Source organism: Furipterus horrens, unplaced genomic scaffold (assembly GCF_987537825.1).
Source record: "Furipterus horrens unplaced genomic scaffold, mFurHor1.1.pri manual_scaffold_11, whole genome shotgun sequence".
In the NCBI taxonomy this organism is placed as follows: Eukaryota; Metazoa; Chordata; class Mammalia; order Chiroptera; family Furipteridae; genus Furipterus; species Furipterus horrens.
Window position 1 is genome coordinate 82080988 of NW_028327181.1, and position 15823 is coordinate 82096810.

The 15823-nt window shown below is 51.9% G+C and overlaps 1 protein-coding gene across 5 annotated transcripts in view; it reads right to left on the reverse strand.

The window, feature by feature from the left end:
• Window positions 1-3932: 3932 nt before the first annotated feature.
• The window catches only part of ARHGAP27 (Rho GTPase activating protein 27), a 32629-nt gene continuing 20738 nt past the window's right edge, over window positions 3933-15823 (reverse strand). For 4 of the 5 annotated variants that reach the window (XM_090257709.1, XM_090257710.1, XM_090257714.1 and 1 more), the window contains 15 exons: window positions 13411-13812; window positions 13047-13229; window positions 12721-12801; window positions 12565-12648; window positions 12138-12205; window positions 11767-11857; window positions 11192-11296; window positions 7854-7952; window positions 6789-6894; window positions 6567-6689; window positions 6387-6485; window positions 6122-6199; window positions 5901-6035; window positions 5668-5773; window positions 3933-5563 (listed from right to left, as the gene is read on the reverse strand). In XM_090257709.1, coding sequence (XP_090113835.1) covers window positions 5386-5563; window positions 5668-5773; window positions 5901-6035; window positions 6122-6199; window positions 6387-6485; window positions 6567-6689; window positions 6789-6894; window positions 7854-7952; window positions 11192-11296; window positions 11767-11857; window positions 12138-12205; window positions 12565-12648; window positions 12721-12801; window positions 13047-13229; window positions 13411-13812 — 1938 coding nt within the window. In that variant the 3' untranslated portion in view covers window positions 3933-5385. The remainder of the gene's footprint in view (window positions 5564-5667; window positions 5774-5900; window positions 6036-6121; window positions 6200-6386; window positions 6486-6566; window positions 6690-6788; window positions 6895-7853; window positions 7953-11191; window positions 11297-11766; window positions 11858-12137; window positions 12206-12564; window positions 12649-12720; window positions 12802-13046; window positions 13230-13410; window positions 13813-15823) is intronic. The other variant, XM_090257711.1, reaches the window with a different exon arrangement.

Genomic DNA, 15823 nt, shown 5'->3' on the forward strand with positions numbered 1-15823 from the left:
AGAATGTCCACAGACCCACCTACTCCAGGTACAATGGTCAGGGCAACAGCTAGAGAGGTGCTAGTCCCATGCAGAAGTAGGAGAAGTGCCTGGAAAAGGGGCGAGTGCTGAGCAAGCGGCATTTTTCCCTTTCAGACCCCTCCCCCACAATGCCACAACATGGTGAAATGGGTCTCCCTGTACTGATGAATACCTAAGGCTCCGCCCCTTACACCATAATAGGTGTGACAGATCTACCTAAGACACAGAGGCAAACAAACACAGGAGCCTGTCAAGATGAGGAGACAGAGAGATATGGCCCAAAAGAGGGAATGGATTGAACTTCCGGCCAAGATGGAGGTGTAGACAGACACACTGCATCTCCCTCCACAACTAAGAAGGAATACAGCTACCTCAAAACTAGAAACAACCAGAAGTTCCAGAAAATCAAACTGCATGGAAGTCCAGAAAACAAAGATATAAAGAAGAAATACTTGTCCAGACATGTAGGAGGGGCGGAGCAGGGGCTGAGAGGACACGATGTGGTGGCAGCAGCAGCGGCAGCAGAGGCAGGCCAGCAGAAAGCACAGTCACATGTTTTAAAGTCAGGAGGGACACCAGGGGAACGTTACCAGCTCCTCACCAGACCTAGCAGCTCACGGTCCCAGGACCAGGAAAAATCAAGCCTCATTGATTCTGACTGTGCAAACCAGTAGGGGTTAGGGTGGAGGAAGAAACTGCCAGTCTCTCAGCAGAGTCCACTTGTTTAAAGGGCCCCCACGGCCCTAGAACGTCCGCAGACCCACCCACTCTGGGAATGATGACCAGGGCAGCAGCTAGAGGGGCACGAGTCCGGTGCACAAGTGGGAGAGGTGCCTGGAAAAGAAGCAAGTGCTGGGCAAGTGACATTGTTCCCTCTCGGACCCCTTCGCTACATACTGCGCCACAACGTGGTGAAATAGGTCACCCTGTACTGATGAATCCCTAAGGCTCTGCCCCTTACGATGTAACAGGAGCGACAGCTCTACCTGGGATGCAGAGGCAAACAAACACAGGAGCCTTTCAGAATGAGGAGACAGAGAAGTATGGCTCAAAAGAGGGAATGGATCAAGGTTCCAGTGGGAGAACTAAGCAACGAGGAGAGAGCCAACCTAACAGATGAGGAGATAGACAACCTAACAGACGCAGAATTTGAAACACTGATGATAAAGATTCTCACAGGCTTGACAGATATGCTTAAGTATGGCAAACACATAAGAGAAGAAGTGAAGGTTATGCTAAGTGAAACAAAGGAAAATCAACACAAAACCAATGGTGAAGGGAAGGAACTGGGGTTCAAATCAATGAATCGGAACATAAGGAAGAAAAAAAGTCAGCCAGTGCCAAATGAAGAAGCAAAAATTGAAAAAAATGAGGAAAACTTCCCAAATTTTTGTGAAGGAGATGGACATACAGGTCTGGGAAGCACGGAGGGTCCCAGGCGAGCTTGACCCAGAGGGGACCACACCAGGACACATCATGATTGAGATGCCAAAGGTGAAAGATAAAGAGAGAATCCTGTGGGTAGCAAGAGAGAGGCGGAGAGTTGCCTACAGGGGGATGCCTATAGGACTATCAACTGATTTCTCAGAGGACACCTTGCAGGCAGGAAGGGACTGGTAAACAGTATTCGATGTGATGAAAGGCAACCTGCAATCAGGACTACTCTATCCAGCATGGCTGTCATTTGGAATGGAAGGGCAGATGAAGCGCTTTCCAGACAAGGTAAAGCTAAAGGAGTTCATCATCACCAAACCATTATTATATGAAATGTCAAAAGGATTTACTTAAGAAAAAGAAGATCAAAACTATGAACACTAAAATGACAACAAACTCACAACTATCACCAACTGAATCTAAAAAATAAAAACAAAACCAACTAAGCAAACCAGAATAGGAACAGAATCATAGGTACGGGGATCATTTGGAGGGTTATCAGCTGGGAGGGGGAAGGGGAAGAAATGCAGAAATGGTGCAGGGATTAAGAAGCGTAATTGGTTGGTACAAAGTAGACAGGAAGGAGTTAAGAATAATATAGGAAAGGGTGAAACCAAAGAACTTACATGCACGACCCATGGACATGAACTAAGGGGGGTGGGATTGCTGGAGGGAAGGCGGTACTTGGCAGAGGGGATCAAAGGGAAAAAATTGGGACTACTGTAACAACGTAATTAATAAAATATGCTTTAAAAATAAAGGTCTACAGAAAGGCATGACTGGTGTGGCTCAGTGGGTTGAGCACTGCCCTGCGAACCAAAAGGTCGTCGGTAATTCCCAGTCAGGGCACATACCTGGCCTGGGGCCAGGTCCCCAGTTGGGGGCATGTGAGAGGCAATGGATCAATATTTTTCTCCCTCCCTTCACCCCTCCTCTCTCTCTCTCTCAAAAAAAAAAAAAAAAGTTTATGGAAAGGAAAAAGAACACCCCACCTGCTCATGTCTATTTAGTAGCCCCAGAGGGTGAAGTCCATGAAAGGAAATCTGCCAGCTTCCTTAATAAACTAAACCTTCTTCTGAGGCTGGTGACAGAAGACTGTCTCCTAGGGGTGGACTGGGACAGGGGACCGGATATCATAGCCCCAATTCCACCTGGCAGGGCCTCCTCCCTTGGTAGTCCCAATGGGTATTCTCCTGTACTGGCCTGAGGCGGGCGCTCATTCATCTCTGATGTTCTGGTGCCAAAATGGATTAAGTATCCCACCTTTAGCACTACTGGGACTCAGGCCAAAGTCTCAAAAAAAGGCTACTCTGGAGCTCTGGGAAACAGTCACAGTCCAATGTGCTGTTCTGCCCCCAGGTATTCTGACTGCATCCTGGGGGCTCCTCCAGGACACTTACATCTGGCTCCCACTGGTCTCACCACAAAGGCTGTCTCACCCCAGGATCCAGGACTATCCTTGGGCCTGAGAAATGAAGACTAGAGAGACTTAGGTTCTGGGTTATGTATATATATTGCACATGTCTCCTTTTATCATCGTAAGAGGTCTCTGAGGTAAGTGTGAATACCCTAACACCGAGCTGACACTTCCCAAGACAGCCCTACCCAGAGATCCTCCTGCCTGTTGTCCTGATGACCAGTGGGTGACACAGAGCCCCATTTATTGTGTGGTACACAAGGCCCTGCACACTCTGTTCCCTTCTAGCCTTTTCTGCATCACCTCACCCCCATGACTACTGGATTTCTGGGTTTTAATCACAATGGTCTTAGATTTTGCTCTTCCCATACATCTTCCTGCCTCAGAGCCTTTGTGCATGCTGTTCCCTCTGACTATACACTCTTCCCTTAATTCCTTGCCTTGTTAATTCCTCTTCATTTTTTAGTGCTTGGCTCAAATGTGGCTCTGCAGAGACATCTCAGGTCCCTGAGGGACAGTCGTACCCCAGGGACACAGCTTCACAGGACCCTGTGCTTTTTTCTAGCTCCTATATAAACCTAATTAATCAAGTAATCAGGTGTTTAATATATGCCCTGTTCTGAACCTTAGACCTGCCCGGCCATGGAGCCCCCAACCTCAACTTCTCTGTGCCTTTCCCGCAGGAAGACGAAACTGTGGGGATTCTCATAGAGTCCAGGCCCTTTCCTTTAGACCATACTCCTGATATATGGTATCCCAGAATCCCCTGCCCAAATGATCCCAGGTCCATTCCCTTAAGGATGGACCATGTGGAGTGGCCAAGGGGAAGCAGGTTGCAGAAGGTATGGCAGTTTGCACTCATGGACTGGAATGTCCACATATGTCCACGTGAACTTCTCCTTGGGGCAGGATGGATGTGTGGGTGGAAAGATACAGGGGGCAGGCTGAGAGTGGAGCCAGCTCTTCTCATGCCGCCACATGTGGGCATGGAACTTGAAAGACTCAAAGTCTACATTAGAACCTGGTCTTCCAGGTCAGTACAAAAGTATATTTGCCAAAGTAGGAGAATAGAACATATTTTATTGAACAGTTGTTAGCTTGATTTATAACCTTACAGTATTTTGACATATGTGGCCTTCATTTGTACTTTTGCCCAAGCCCCACTGGCATTAGGGGTGGGCTAATTGGGTCAGCCTCACCCACCGGACCATAAGCTCTACCAGGGGGCCAATAGGTAGTACCCCTGCTCCAGAGCACAGTCCTGGCACAGAAGAGCAGGTAATAAATATTGGCTGTGAGAAACAAACAGAATACTCCAAGTAAAATGCTTGGCGTGGTGCAAATGTCAATAAATATTAACTATTATTGCTAGTTGAATAAATGAACGGGGTGGGTGGGGCAGGGGGCTGAGACCCATAAACTGAGGTGGCCTGTGTATGAGGGAAGGGCGGCTGCTGACCCCAGGGTCCACACTTCCTTTGTTGAGGTTATGTGCTCCTTCCTCCCACCCTGCAGGCCTCTCCCAGCCCTACCTAGCAAGGTGGGCACCAGGTAGGCATACTTGACAGCCAGGTACTGAAAAGGGCTGGTGGCTCCAGCTAGTGCAATTTCCCCTTCTCCCAGGGAAGAGCAGCTGGATAGGTTCCCTCCTCACCTGCAGGTACCTTCCAAGGCCCAAAGAGAACCCACCCAGCTCAGTTTCTTTTGCTTTACCCATAAGCCCATGCTGTGGTTGGGGAGTAGCTGATAGATCAATTTTACCCTCCCACCAGACTGTGCTTTGGTGTAAGAGGAGCTTAAGACTGGAGTCAGATCACCCACTGTGTCCTGAACTGAGGTCTCTGCAAGCCTCAGTTTTCTCATCTGCAAAATGGGATTTTGTGTGGAAACGGGGCATGTCACAGGTGCCAGGTACACATTTAGTGACTAGGAAGAACCCTTGCACAGAACACAAGTGGGTCAAGAAGGACAGAGTCCCAGAACCCCAAACGGGAAAGTAACTGAAAAGGGTCCACAGCCAGCTAGTGAGAGAGCTGGGCAGGAGTTCCATTGGTGGGGCCTGAGGGAAGGCAGGTTCAGCTGCCTGCGCCAGAGGCCCACAGCAGGGATGCTGTTTCGTGATGGGCACAGTGCTAGTCCACAGGGTCTCTGTTAGTTACGGCCGCAAGCCTGAAGAAGCCAGGAAGCCCCTCACTCAAATTCTTCCCAGCACGAGGCTTGGGTCACCCCAGAAAACAGCCCTCACCTCCACCCCCACATTCTCGCACACCCCCAGTAGGTGGCGCTGTAATAAAGAAGAGAACCCAATTAACCCCAAACAGGATAGGTGAGGGAAAAATCACATTCTGTGAACTTCTCACCAAGGGTCACCGTACCCTCAGAACCGAGGGGTGCAGAGTTCCCAGGGGCCTGTGGACCCGCGGGAGGTTGAAGGTCTCAGAAATCGAGTCCAGCCGAGTGGCAGGACCCACGTGGCCACCCCCAGTCCCAGGTCCGCAGTGCCGGCAGTGGGGTCATTGCGGTAGGAAGATGTCTGAGCACTGCAGCAGGATGAGTTCCACCACCTGGTTCTGGAACACCATGGTCATAGGCATACTGGTTTCCTCCGTCTCGGGCCGCAGCAGCGTGGGCCCGAAGACTATGGCCACGCTCTGCACGGACATGCGGTTCTGCTCGCCATGCTCAATCACCCTGCAGCGGCGAGTGGAAAGGAGTGGAATCAGGACTCAGAGCTGGGGGAGGGTGGGGGGTCCCGCCAGTGCCTGCCTGCCCATTCCTGCGGCCCACTCGCTCACCGGCACAGGTGCTGGAAGAGTAGTCGCAGCGTGTCGTGGTTGGGGGTGGGCAGCGAGCGCACCAGGTCACGCACACAGCGGCTGCGCTGGGCCTGGTCCTGCAGCTCTGGGGAAGGGAGGGGTGGGGGCTCAGGGAGGTGAACGCATGGGGCTAACTCCCAGTGTGTGTGGGGGCCCTGCCTGAAGCAGGCCACTGCACTCCACCCGTCCACCCTGCCTTCCTGGGCACTCACTGATGGCCGCGATGAACTGGCGGAAATGCGAGAAGGGGAAGAGGGGCTCTGGCAGCTCTCGAAAGAAGAGCTTCAGGGCGCCGGTGATAACGTGAACGTCCTCCCAGCGTCCGTCGTCCAGGTCCAGACGCTCATCTGTGGCAAGGGGAGAGGGAGGAAGAGGAGGTCAGCACCCCTTCATGCCTTCAGGCCCTGGAGCAGGGACTGGGGACGATCCTCACCATGGTCCACCCTATAACGCAACTTCTGGATAGTGGCCAGGTTTCCACTGATGCGGTACAGTCCATCGATGTCCAGCCCTGAAGAAAGAAGGGCGCTGACCCCGGCTTTGGTGGGATGGAGCTAAAAGTCCATGCAATGATTCCTACTCAGGAGCTCCCGGTCTTTTCCTCTCGACCCTGTGCCCTCCCAGGGGTCTCCATCATGGGGTTCTGGAAGGAGGCTGTGAGGTGCCCAGGATGCCCGCCCAGCCCGCCGCTTACGTACCGCGGGCCTCGACGGTGCGGATGCACTGCTGCACGAAGCGCGGCACCGGGCTCCTCTCGCGCTCACACAGCGTGGCCAGCGCGCAGCCGAACACCTGGTCTGGGGGAGAGGCCCTTCAGTCAGCGTCGCCCTCCCCGGGACCACCGGTGCCGCGCCCCGCTCTCCGGGTCCCTCCGGTACCTTTGATGTAGCCCTTCTCCCGCAGCGACTGCAGCGTAGGCCGCCTGAGCAGGAACTTGCGGAGCTTGTGCCGGACCTTGCTCAAGTCGCTCTCCTGGACCCCAGGGCTCAAGATGGGCGCAGCTGCCGTAGGGAATGCGGGTGCGAGTCAGTCGGTGGCGCCAGGGTGGCCTAGCAGGCCCCACCCTTCCCCCAAAGGATGCCCTCCATCCCCGCGCACACCTGCTCCGGGACGCGCCTCATCCTCCCGCCAGCTTCCCAGGCGCTCCCTGGACCTGAAGTCCACGCCGCTGTTCTCGCTTTCCGCCTCCGGGGGCAGGTCTGCAGACTAGAATCGCAGAGCCTCAGCGCCAGAGCCTGGGCCAGCTGGGGGTCCTTCTACTGTAGGGTGAGGGACCCAAGTGCCCTCCCAGCAGGCCTGGTGATCCCCCATCCCGCAGAGTTACTCTTCCCTTAACTAGGTTAACTCCCCTCACCTCCCCCAGGGGACCTCAGAACATTCCTGTTTCTTAGCTGCATGGAGCTCTTCAGGTGTTGGGAGACTGCCATCCTACTCTGCCCTTCCCATTTCCCACTTCCTGCCCCCTTCTTCCATATTTTCCTCAGCAACTCTGTATGCACTCCACTAGGTCAGCATTCCTCAGGATGTGGCTCCCAGTTCTGAGCTTGCAGTTCCAACTGGGGCCTGAGCAAACAATAGCACCAGCATCACCTCCCAAGATCTGGATTCCTACCCCTAGTAATATAGCCAAATGTTGCACCCAGTGTTGGGTCCTAGGGAATGAAGGGTCAGAAAGCCCGAGGTTGTTTCCAGGTGAAAGCTGTCAGAGGGGACTTGTCCATCTTTACTTATGCAATTGACATTTTGAACCTAAAAAATGGTAGACTCTTCTATTCAACCCTTTAAAATGTTATCTTCTAGTTTCAGCCTGTCATTCCAGCCTGAGGCTATTTCTCAGATATTTTCTTTTCCTTCTGTCTCCCTTGATATGGGATACTCCTCCAGGATGTGCCTCCAGCCCTACCTGGAGAGCCCTCCTGCAGGGCCAACCCTAGAGGCTGGTTCACATACTATAAAAAAGCTGTTACTTCAGCATCCTTCCTGCCATCCAGCCATAAGGGTGGGGGTTGGGGGGGCCTGCATCTGTAGGGAGGGGCATTACCCACTGGTACCGTGGAGCTCCCAGAGCCTGAGTAGACGACCCCACCCACAGTGGACACAGCTGCCCTGCATAATGGCTGGCCATCCCCTCCCCACCTGTCCTTGAGGCCCCAGGCTCTGCCTACCAGTTCCTGGATACCCTGGGCAATGGCCTTGTGCCAGGTGCTGATGATGGCCTCCGAGTCATGCTGGATCAGGTACTCTGAGCCATCTTTGCTCCGCAGCTGGAGAGACACAAGTCATTCAGTCATCTCTGGTTCCCTGGGTCTGTTCCTGTCCCAGGAACTGAGCGCTAATGGAGTAAGGGCCTCACCCCAGGCCAAGTTATTTCACCTCATTAAAAGCAGTAGGTGGCAGCATCTCTGTGTTACAGATATGCAAACTAAGGCTCACTGAGTTTAAGCAATTTTCTGTGGACACACAGCTAGTGAGTGATGGAGGAAGGATCTGAGGGAAGCAGATCTGCATGGGTCAATTGTCTAGTACACTTTCCCCTGCCCCATCCCACCTCCCCATGAGCCACGGAACATGGGAGGCTTCACCCAGAGCACTGGCCAGCAAAAACGTCACTGAAAGAAAGTCCCTGTGGAGGCCTCTGGTCACTAGAATTAAGAGTGAAGAAAATGCTGGGAGGAAGGTTCTAAAAGCAGATCATGGCTGATCTCAGAAAAAAAGCATCCCTTCCCCCAGTACACACACTGGGGACCTAGCAGTGTTGTCCTCCTTTTGCAGCCACGAGTCCAACCCTGTCCCTCTCCACCCTGGGTAACACATCCTTTTACAGCCCACTTCATCAAGAAGTGTAATTGCCAGGGGAGAGGAGGGTGCGGGTGGGGGGGTGGGGGGGGTGGAGGAGGGTGTGGGGGCAATAATGGTGATGGGAGGAGACTTGACTCGGGGTGATGAACACACAATACAGTGTACAGATGATGTATTGTAGAATTGTGTACCTGAAACTTGTATAATTTTGTTAACCAGTGTGTCACCCTAATAAATTCAATAAAAAGAAAAAACAAACAAAATAAAAACAAAAATAAAAACCAACATGCTTGAGGGGAAAATGTTCTGACTATGCAAAGCTTTTTCTGAATAGCAGGCTAGGGGTAGCCCACTTACTCTTATTCACTCCAAGGAAATGCACACATGGTTTGCAGAGGTCTGTGAGCTGGAGGAAGCACTGCCTTGTAGGTCTGCTGGATGCTCCATCCTGACCACAGGCTATATTCTTCCTCAAGGAGCCTCAACGTCTGGATTTCCAAAGCCACTATTTTATACTATTGAGGAGTAAGCAGGTATCTGCAGCCCAGACTGTCCTTCAAACTGACTGCTGTTAAGTGTCCTTATTCCCCAACAAATCTCCAAACAACAAGGTGAGGCAGCCAGCAACTTGACGAGATCTCTCACCAGCCTGTGGCTCTGACAACCAAGCATTCAAGCTCAATATGAATGTTTGGTTTTGGCAGCTCACACCAACCCTGCCCCGTGGGTCCAATGAGAGTCGGAGTCAGCAGGCTGCCTCAGACAACAGGGTGCAACTTCCAGAATCAGAAAGGGCTGTGTTTTGGGTGCCCACCTTTTAAATGTAGACTTAATGCTATTTAAATGATTTTTAAAAATTAAAAAAAGATCTGCATGTTCCACACTACCACCATCCCCACAAAGACTAGAGAACCTTCAGCTGGCAGCTAGCATAGCCCCACTCTAAGATGACAGTGCCCTGCCTCTATTAACCCAGAAGATGGTCTAACAATGCGTCTAAGACAACCATTGTTCTGGGCAGCTCTCTCAAAACATGATCAGTTCATATTTGAAAGTTTCATACAGAAGGCAAAGCTATATAGTTACAAAGCAATATATTTCACAAAACATTCATTCTGTTAAACAGACAGCCGAGCTGCCCCAAACCAGCTGATTTTGGAAGATAGTTATTCAAATTTTCTGTGGCTCTGGGATGACTGAGAAGAGCTGCTGTGTAATTTTGCCAGGCCCTCCCTACTAACCTGGCCATGATATAGAATGGTGGTGTGTGTGTGTTGGGGGTCTCTTGAGGAAAATTCTAGAGTTGCCTGCAGGCCACCCCTGAGTAGAGGGAGGACAGCCACCTGCCCACCAAGACTGTCAGTCTTTCCCTCAGCTTGAGTAGCTGAGTAACATCTGCCTTCCAGTCCTTGCCAGAAAAGACAACTCATAAGTGTTTACTCTGAAAATTTCATCAAAAACCCTGTTGGAGAGGTGACATTTATAGAGCACTGGTTGAAGGATGTGTCTCTGGGTTAGGGAAGGAACATGCCTAGCAGAGGTGATGTTCTACCTCAACCTGACACCCGAGGCAGACACTGCTAGCTGATCACAGCATTCTACCCTGCTAAGCCTGCAGAAGACTCCAGGCCTACTGATCAGAGTAGCTCATGATATGAAAGCAGTTCTCCAACCCTGCTCTGTGGACACTGCACCAAGCAAAGCTCGGTGAGTCATCAGAAAACAACACTCTCAAGCTCCTCGCAGAATTACCTTTTCTGTGCTGAGATGTAAGGTCATGCTTTTGGCTTTCATAATGTTACCCGAAGCAGACCCAAGAGTCCCTTACTAGACTAGAATGGAGCTGCACACTAAAAATTATTTCAAGAGCTAAGGGGTACAAAAAAGCTTTGATTTCCCTCAAAATCTGGGAAGGTTCCCCCCACCCCAACCCCAGTACTAGGAGACACATAACTGATCACCATTCTCTTTGCTTCGGCTACCAGGAAACCCGGAGCTCATTTTTTTTTCAACAGCAATAACCTCAGCACCTGTACTTCACCTACCTGCTAATCCCTCTTCACTTTGACTCCCTTCTCTAACTTGTTCTGCTTGGTCCTGCCTTTCCAGTGGATTTTACCAGCTCACCATATATGTTTTTGTTGTGAGCTGCCTCAAAACTTTTGGGGACAGATGAGAAAGTAAAAGGAGTTTAAAAACAAGACAACACAAGGACAGTGAAGGGTGTGACACTGTGAGGATCCTTGCCTGAACCCTACCTGGACCTTCTCTTCCTGCTGGGGAAGACTGAGAAAGGTGTCCACGGCCCTGGTTTATTCACAGGGAACACAGTCCAGTTGGAAGCTGAGCTCTAACCAGCCAGAGCATGTTTCCCAGCCTGTCAGAGTCAAGTGGCCGGGGGCGTGGAGTCTCCTGTCTGTCTCAGGCCAGAGCAGCTGGGCTGAGGGCTGCCTTTCTAGTCATGACAGAGTTTTGTCCCCCCAGACACCCCTACTTCTCATTGCCTTCCAGGGCCAAGGACTGGTGAAATCAGCTCCTGCAGAATCCATGGTGTCAGAAATACTGTAGATGGATCCCTATGGTGGGGTGAACTTTGGCTTTGAGCCTGAGAACTACAGCCCCAACTTTCCCTAAGTGCCCCTACTTGGGGCTTGCCTAAGCCATCAGTAAGCCCCCTGTCCTTCTCCCCACCCCCACAACTCACCTCTAGCACATTCTTCTTGCTGGATTTGTCTTTGGGGGCCCAGGAGAGAGAGGCCCCCTTTAGCTCCACCGTGTACTCGGGCATAGAAAGCTTAGAAGGCTGCCTCTGTGGGAGAGAAAGGAAGAGTGAGGGAGCGCTCAGCTCAGACAGACCTCCCTCAGCACCTTGGCTCCAACCCACCAGGCTTCCTTGGTTCTAGTGATGGGATGGGGTCACAGCTCTAGGGGAAGTGGGCCCAGCAGTTCCCGGAACCCAGAGATCCTGGTACTTCTTAACCACAGAGCCTGCGGGCTGGCTGCTCCTTTGCTGCCTGCCCTCCCAGGAAAGGAAAGGAGAAAGTTGTGCATCCCCTATTCCTGCAAGCAGGGCACCCAGTCCCCAGCTGCCGCCCACCAGGCTGGAGCTGTCCACCTCAAGTGGGCGGTGACTCTGCTGTTGTCAGCCCCTGCCAAAGGCCTAGCTTCCTGGACATTCATGTTCCACTGTCTCAAACCTGGTCTTTGACAAGCCAGATCAGGTAAAGACAGGAGTCAAGAGCAGATGGGGAGATCCCTGCCTTGGGGGCTGGGCCTCACCAGGCCAACTGCAGCTGAGGTCTTGGAGTCCTTGAAGAATGTCAGGACACCACCTTCCAGCACTGTCCACGAGGCACTCCAGTGCTTCTTCCTAGGTGGGGGTGGGGTAGCGGGGGTGGCAGGGCTTGGATTGGGCCCTGGGCTGAGGCCCCCTTCCCACACCCAGGAGCAGGGTGCAGAGCTTAAGAACAGAGCTTGGGACACCCAACTCTTAGAGGTAGACTCCCTTTATCTCTCTGTGCCCAGTGTCCTCACAGGGCCTCTTATAAAGTTGCTATGAGAATTAACAGAGCCTGGCAGAGGGGAAGTGCTCAGTGAGTGTCATCACTAAGGTCCACCCTGCCCTGCTGTGGGTGCAGATGGGCTCTCACCGAACCCGCTTTCCCTTGTCCACTGTCTTGGTGCGATGGAGCACGCCTGCCTTGTCCAGGGTCTTGATCTTAGAGAGAGAAGTGGAAGGAGGAGGCAGTTAAGGGCGTGAGCCAGAGTGGACAGGTGTTAGTCTCCCCCAGCCAGCAATGCCCCACAGGCTGGGCCTGGATCTCCACTGAACCCTCTTTGCTGCTGGTGGTGTGGGTGCCTGCTCCCACAGCAGCAGCAGCAGTAGAGATTTCCTCCCACCTTCCAACCTCATCGAGCTCTGGGCCTGGGATGACCCAGACCCAGGTTCATTCAGCCCAGGCTAGCACTGGGGCTGATGCGGGAGATGTGTCTGGCCCAGTTCCAGACCCCAGGACCTCCAGAACTCCCCTATTTCCTCTGTGGGGTCCTACCAGGCCTGTATGCCCCTTCCCTTACTTTCTCCTCAGGAGGGCTGGCCTGGGCTGGGGTCTCACTGTCCTGACTGGATTTGAGGATGCTTCGAGGGGCAGGAACTGGCACCTGGGGAGGAAGACACTGTCATATATAATCCTCTCCTCTTTCCCCAGGACTCTCCCTTCCCCAGTTGGTTACCTGGGGCAGATCCCACTGAACAGAGGCATCATTTGGGTTGTAGAAGTAGGGCTTCCCGTGTGGGTCCTCCAGCCTCACCCACTGTGGGGAGAGGGAAGGTCAGGGCTGACAGCTGCCCTCATGAAAGGGGAGAAGGTTCCCTCTAGCCAGAGCCCAATAGAGACCCGAGGAGTCTGGAGGGACAGGTGCAGGTGACTCAGTGTCCTGGGCTGGCTCGAGCCCAAGCAGGAGCTGCAATTTAGCGTTAAGGGGAGCTACTAGTGAGGAAGGAAGGGTTGGAGGTGTGTCCCCGAGCCTCTCTGGGTGCACCTGTCTGTTGCCCCTACCTGCTCTTGGGTAAAGTGGTTGGTGTAGACTGTCTGCCCTTCTGGGTCCACATGGCAAGACCAGCTGGGGGGCGTAGCCAAGGGAGAGGCGGGCCCAGGCTCACTGAAGGAGCCCAAAGGGGAATAGTCCTCCTCGGGGTAACTGGTCAGTGACTCAGGGTAGTCCGTCTCAGGGGTGGGAGGCTGTAGGGAGTAGAAGACTGGGTCAGAGCCCTCAGAGCCAGCCCCACCAACCAATGGCCAGGCCCCGCCCCTTCAGATGTGGCCCCGCCCCTCACCCCAAGTTCCCTGGACTGTGGGAAGGAGGCGGGTCAGAGGCCTTAAAAATCAGCCCCGCCCACTCAGATCAGGTCGGGCTCCTCACCCTCTGGTCTTTGGGGCTGCCAGGGCTCAGGACTGGCTGCATCTTCAGCTCGTCCTTGTTTTCGGGCTCGTTCTCCCAGACCTTGTCGCCTGTCAGCGGGTTGTAGAAGAACACCCTGCGGCTCCCTTCATCCCAGTACTGGCCCCACTCGGTGTCGAGGCTCTCACGGCTGCCCACCGATGATGGGGAGGTGGCTGGGCTTGTGGCGCCTTCGGCAGCTTCGAAAGGCGAGTCCCAGGTCGTCACGCCCGTGTCTGGGTTGTAGTAGTAGGGCCGCCCGGTGCCCACATCCGTGTGCGTCTCCCACACTGGGCCGGGGCGGGGAGCTTCAGCGGCGCCAGGTGATGTGGCCCGAGGCTGTCTCTCTATGTTCGCGTACACGGGCTCTGGGGCGTCATCCACCTGTTTGAGAAGCGAGACAGGTCAGCTTCAGGGTCACACAGTCCCGACTAGGCCACTTGCCATCTGGGCGACCTTCAGCAAGTCATGTACTTTCCTGCCTCAGTTCCCCAGTTGCAAAAATCTGCCTGCTGTTCCGGAAATTGTAGTGAAGAAAGAATGAGCAAATGTTCTTGAAAGTGCTTTGTAACATGAAATACTCCAGATGCATGGGACAATTACATGAATTATTTATCAATAAAATATGGATAAGTTGTCCTGGCTTGTGTGGCTCAGTGGACTGAGTGCCAACCTGCGAACTGAAAGGTCTCCAGTTAGATTCCCAGTCAGGGCACATGCCTGGGTTGTGGGCCAGGTCCCAGGTTGGCAACTGAGAGGCAACTGATCGATCGCATGTTTCTTTCTCCCACACAGCATCGTTTCTCTCCCTCCCTTCCTCTCTCTCTAAAAATAAATAACATCTTTTAAAAATATTGATAGCAGAATTCTCCCAGTTACGCACTCACAGGGGTGAACCAAATGTTGGGCAGGAACAGAGAAATGGCCTGGTGTGATCTGAGAAATGCATACCTTAAATCACAGCTTCCTACACCTGTTTGAGTTCAAGGACACATCTTTTTCTTTTCTATTTTTCAACCTAAATTTTAATTTTATTTATTCATAAAACAATTTTAAAACTATTCACATTCTTTGATTAAGTCATTCAACTATTTATATTAGTTTAAGCCTTTTTCTATTTTTATCCACAGGTTAATGGATTTCACACCCCTTTATCTGTACTGTTGCATATTTTCATACGTTTTTATGTTCTGCTCTTTTCACTTTTAATTGTTTTTTACACATTTTTCAATGTAGCTGCAATCACCTTAACTTTTTCTCTTCTGTCCCCATTCACATGGGGCCAAGTCCCTGCTGCATTCTATAGCCTCTCCCTTTCCTCCTGGCTGGGAAATCTCTGGGACCAGGATCAGTACTGCCTTTGGATTTGGGGCTAGAACTTCCTGGATGTGGTGTTTTTCAGGCCTCTGAATCAACTTCAGACAAGGGGAAGAGAGGAGAGCCAGGAGGGAGGGAGGAAAGAGGGAGGGGCAAAGAAAGATGAACTCTTCTTTCTTTCCTCCCCCTGCCCCCCAAAAGAAAGTGAGGTGGGCTAGAGGATTCAGTCACACAGAATATAAGCCTGGTTATGCTTAACACCTTCGAGGCTCCCTACAGCCTGCAGGGTAAAGTCTAAGCCTTTAACAGGGCACCAGAGGCCATCCATCACCTACCTGTCTTTCACCTGATTTCCTGCCACTCCTTGACCCTGAACTTGAACTTTAAGCTCCAGTAGCACCTCCCCCATGCTCTCTGCTTTGTCTCCTACAGGCCTTAGCTAGTTCACAGCCCGCCCAAGCCCATCCCCACCCCTTTCTCACCAGGCCAACTCCTAGTCCTTCTTTAAGACTCAGCTCAAGTGTCAGGTTCAAGACCTTTCCAAAGATTTCTCCTATGCCCCCCATAGCCTTGTACTCTCAGCCCACCAGAAGGATGGATAGCTACACTATCAGGCCTCAGGGAGCAGAATAACATAAGGAGATTAATACTGTTTTTTAAGAATACAGAATGCAACAGCATAATCAATAAAATATACTTTAAAAAAAAGAATACAGAATGCTACAAGGGAAGAGAAGATTTCAAGATGATAAAATTAGCATAATTCCAATACTGTGTTTTTAGAGACCCTACAAAATGCTAACTAACAGGTCATCTCCGGGTAGTGTAATTATAGGGACTGGGTTTGTTTTATTTTGTTTTTCTCTTTAAGCTTTTCTGCAGCCTCAACGTTTTGTACAATAAACTTTTTTTTTAAGTCATAGAAGTTTCTCTGTTGCTGTGACACCTTCACTAAGCTGAAAACTCAAGAGGGGAAGCATGTTGTGCTGAAGGTGGCCTCTCCCTGAGCTTTGGGCGGCACCTCTAAAAATACTCATTTGTCCAACAGAGCTTCACCTGCTCTGTACCAGACACCGTT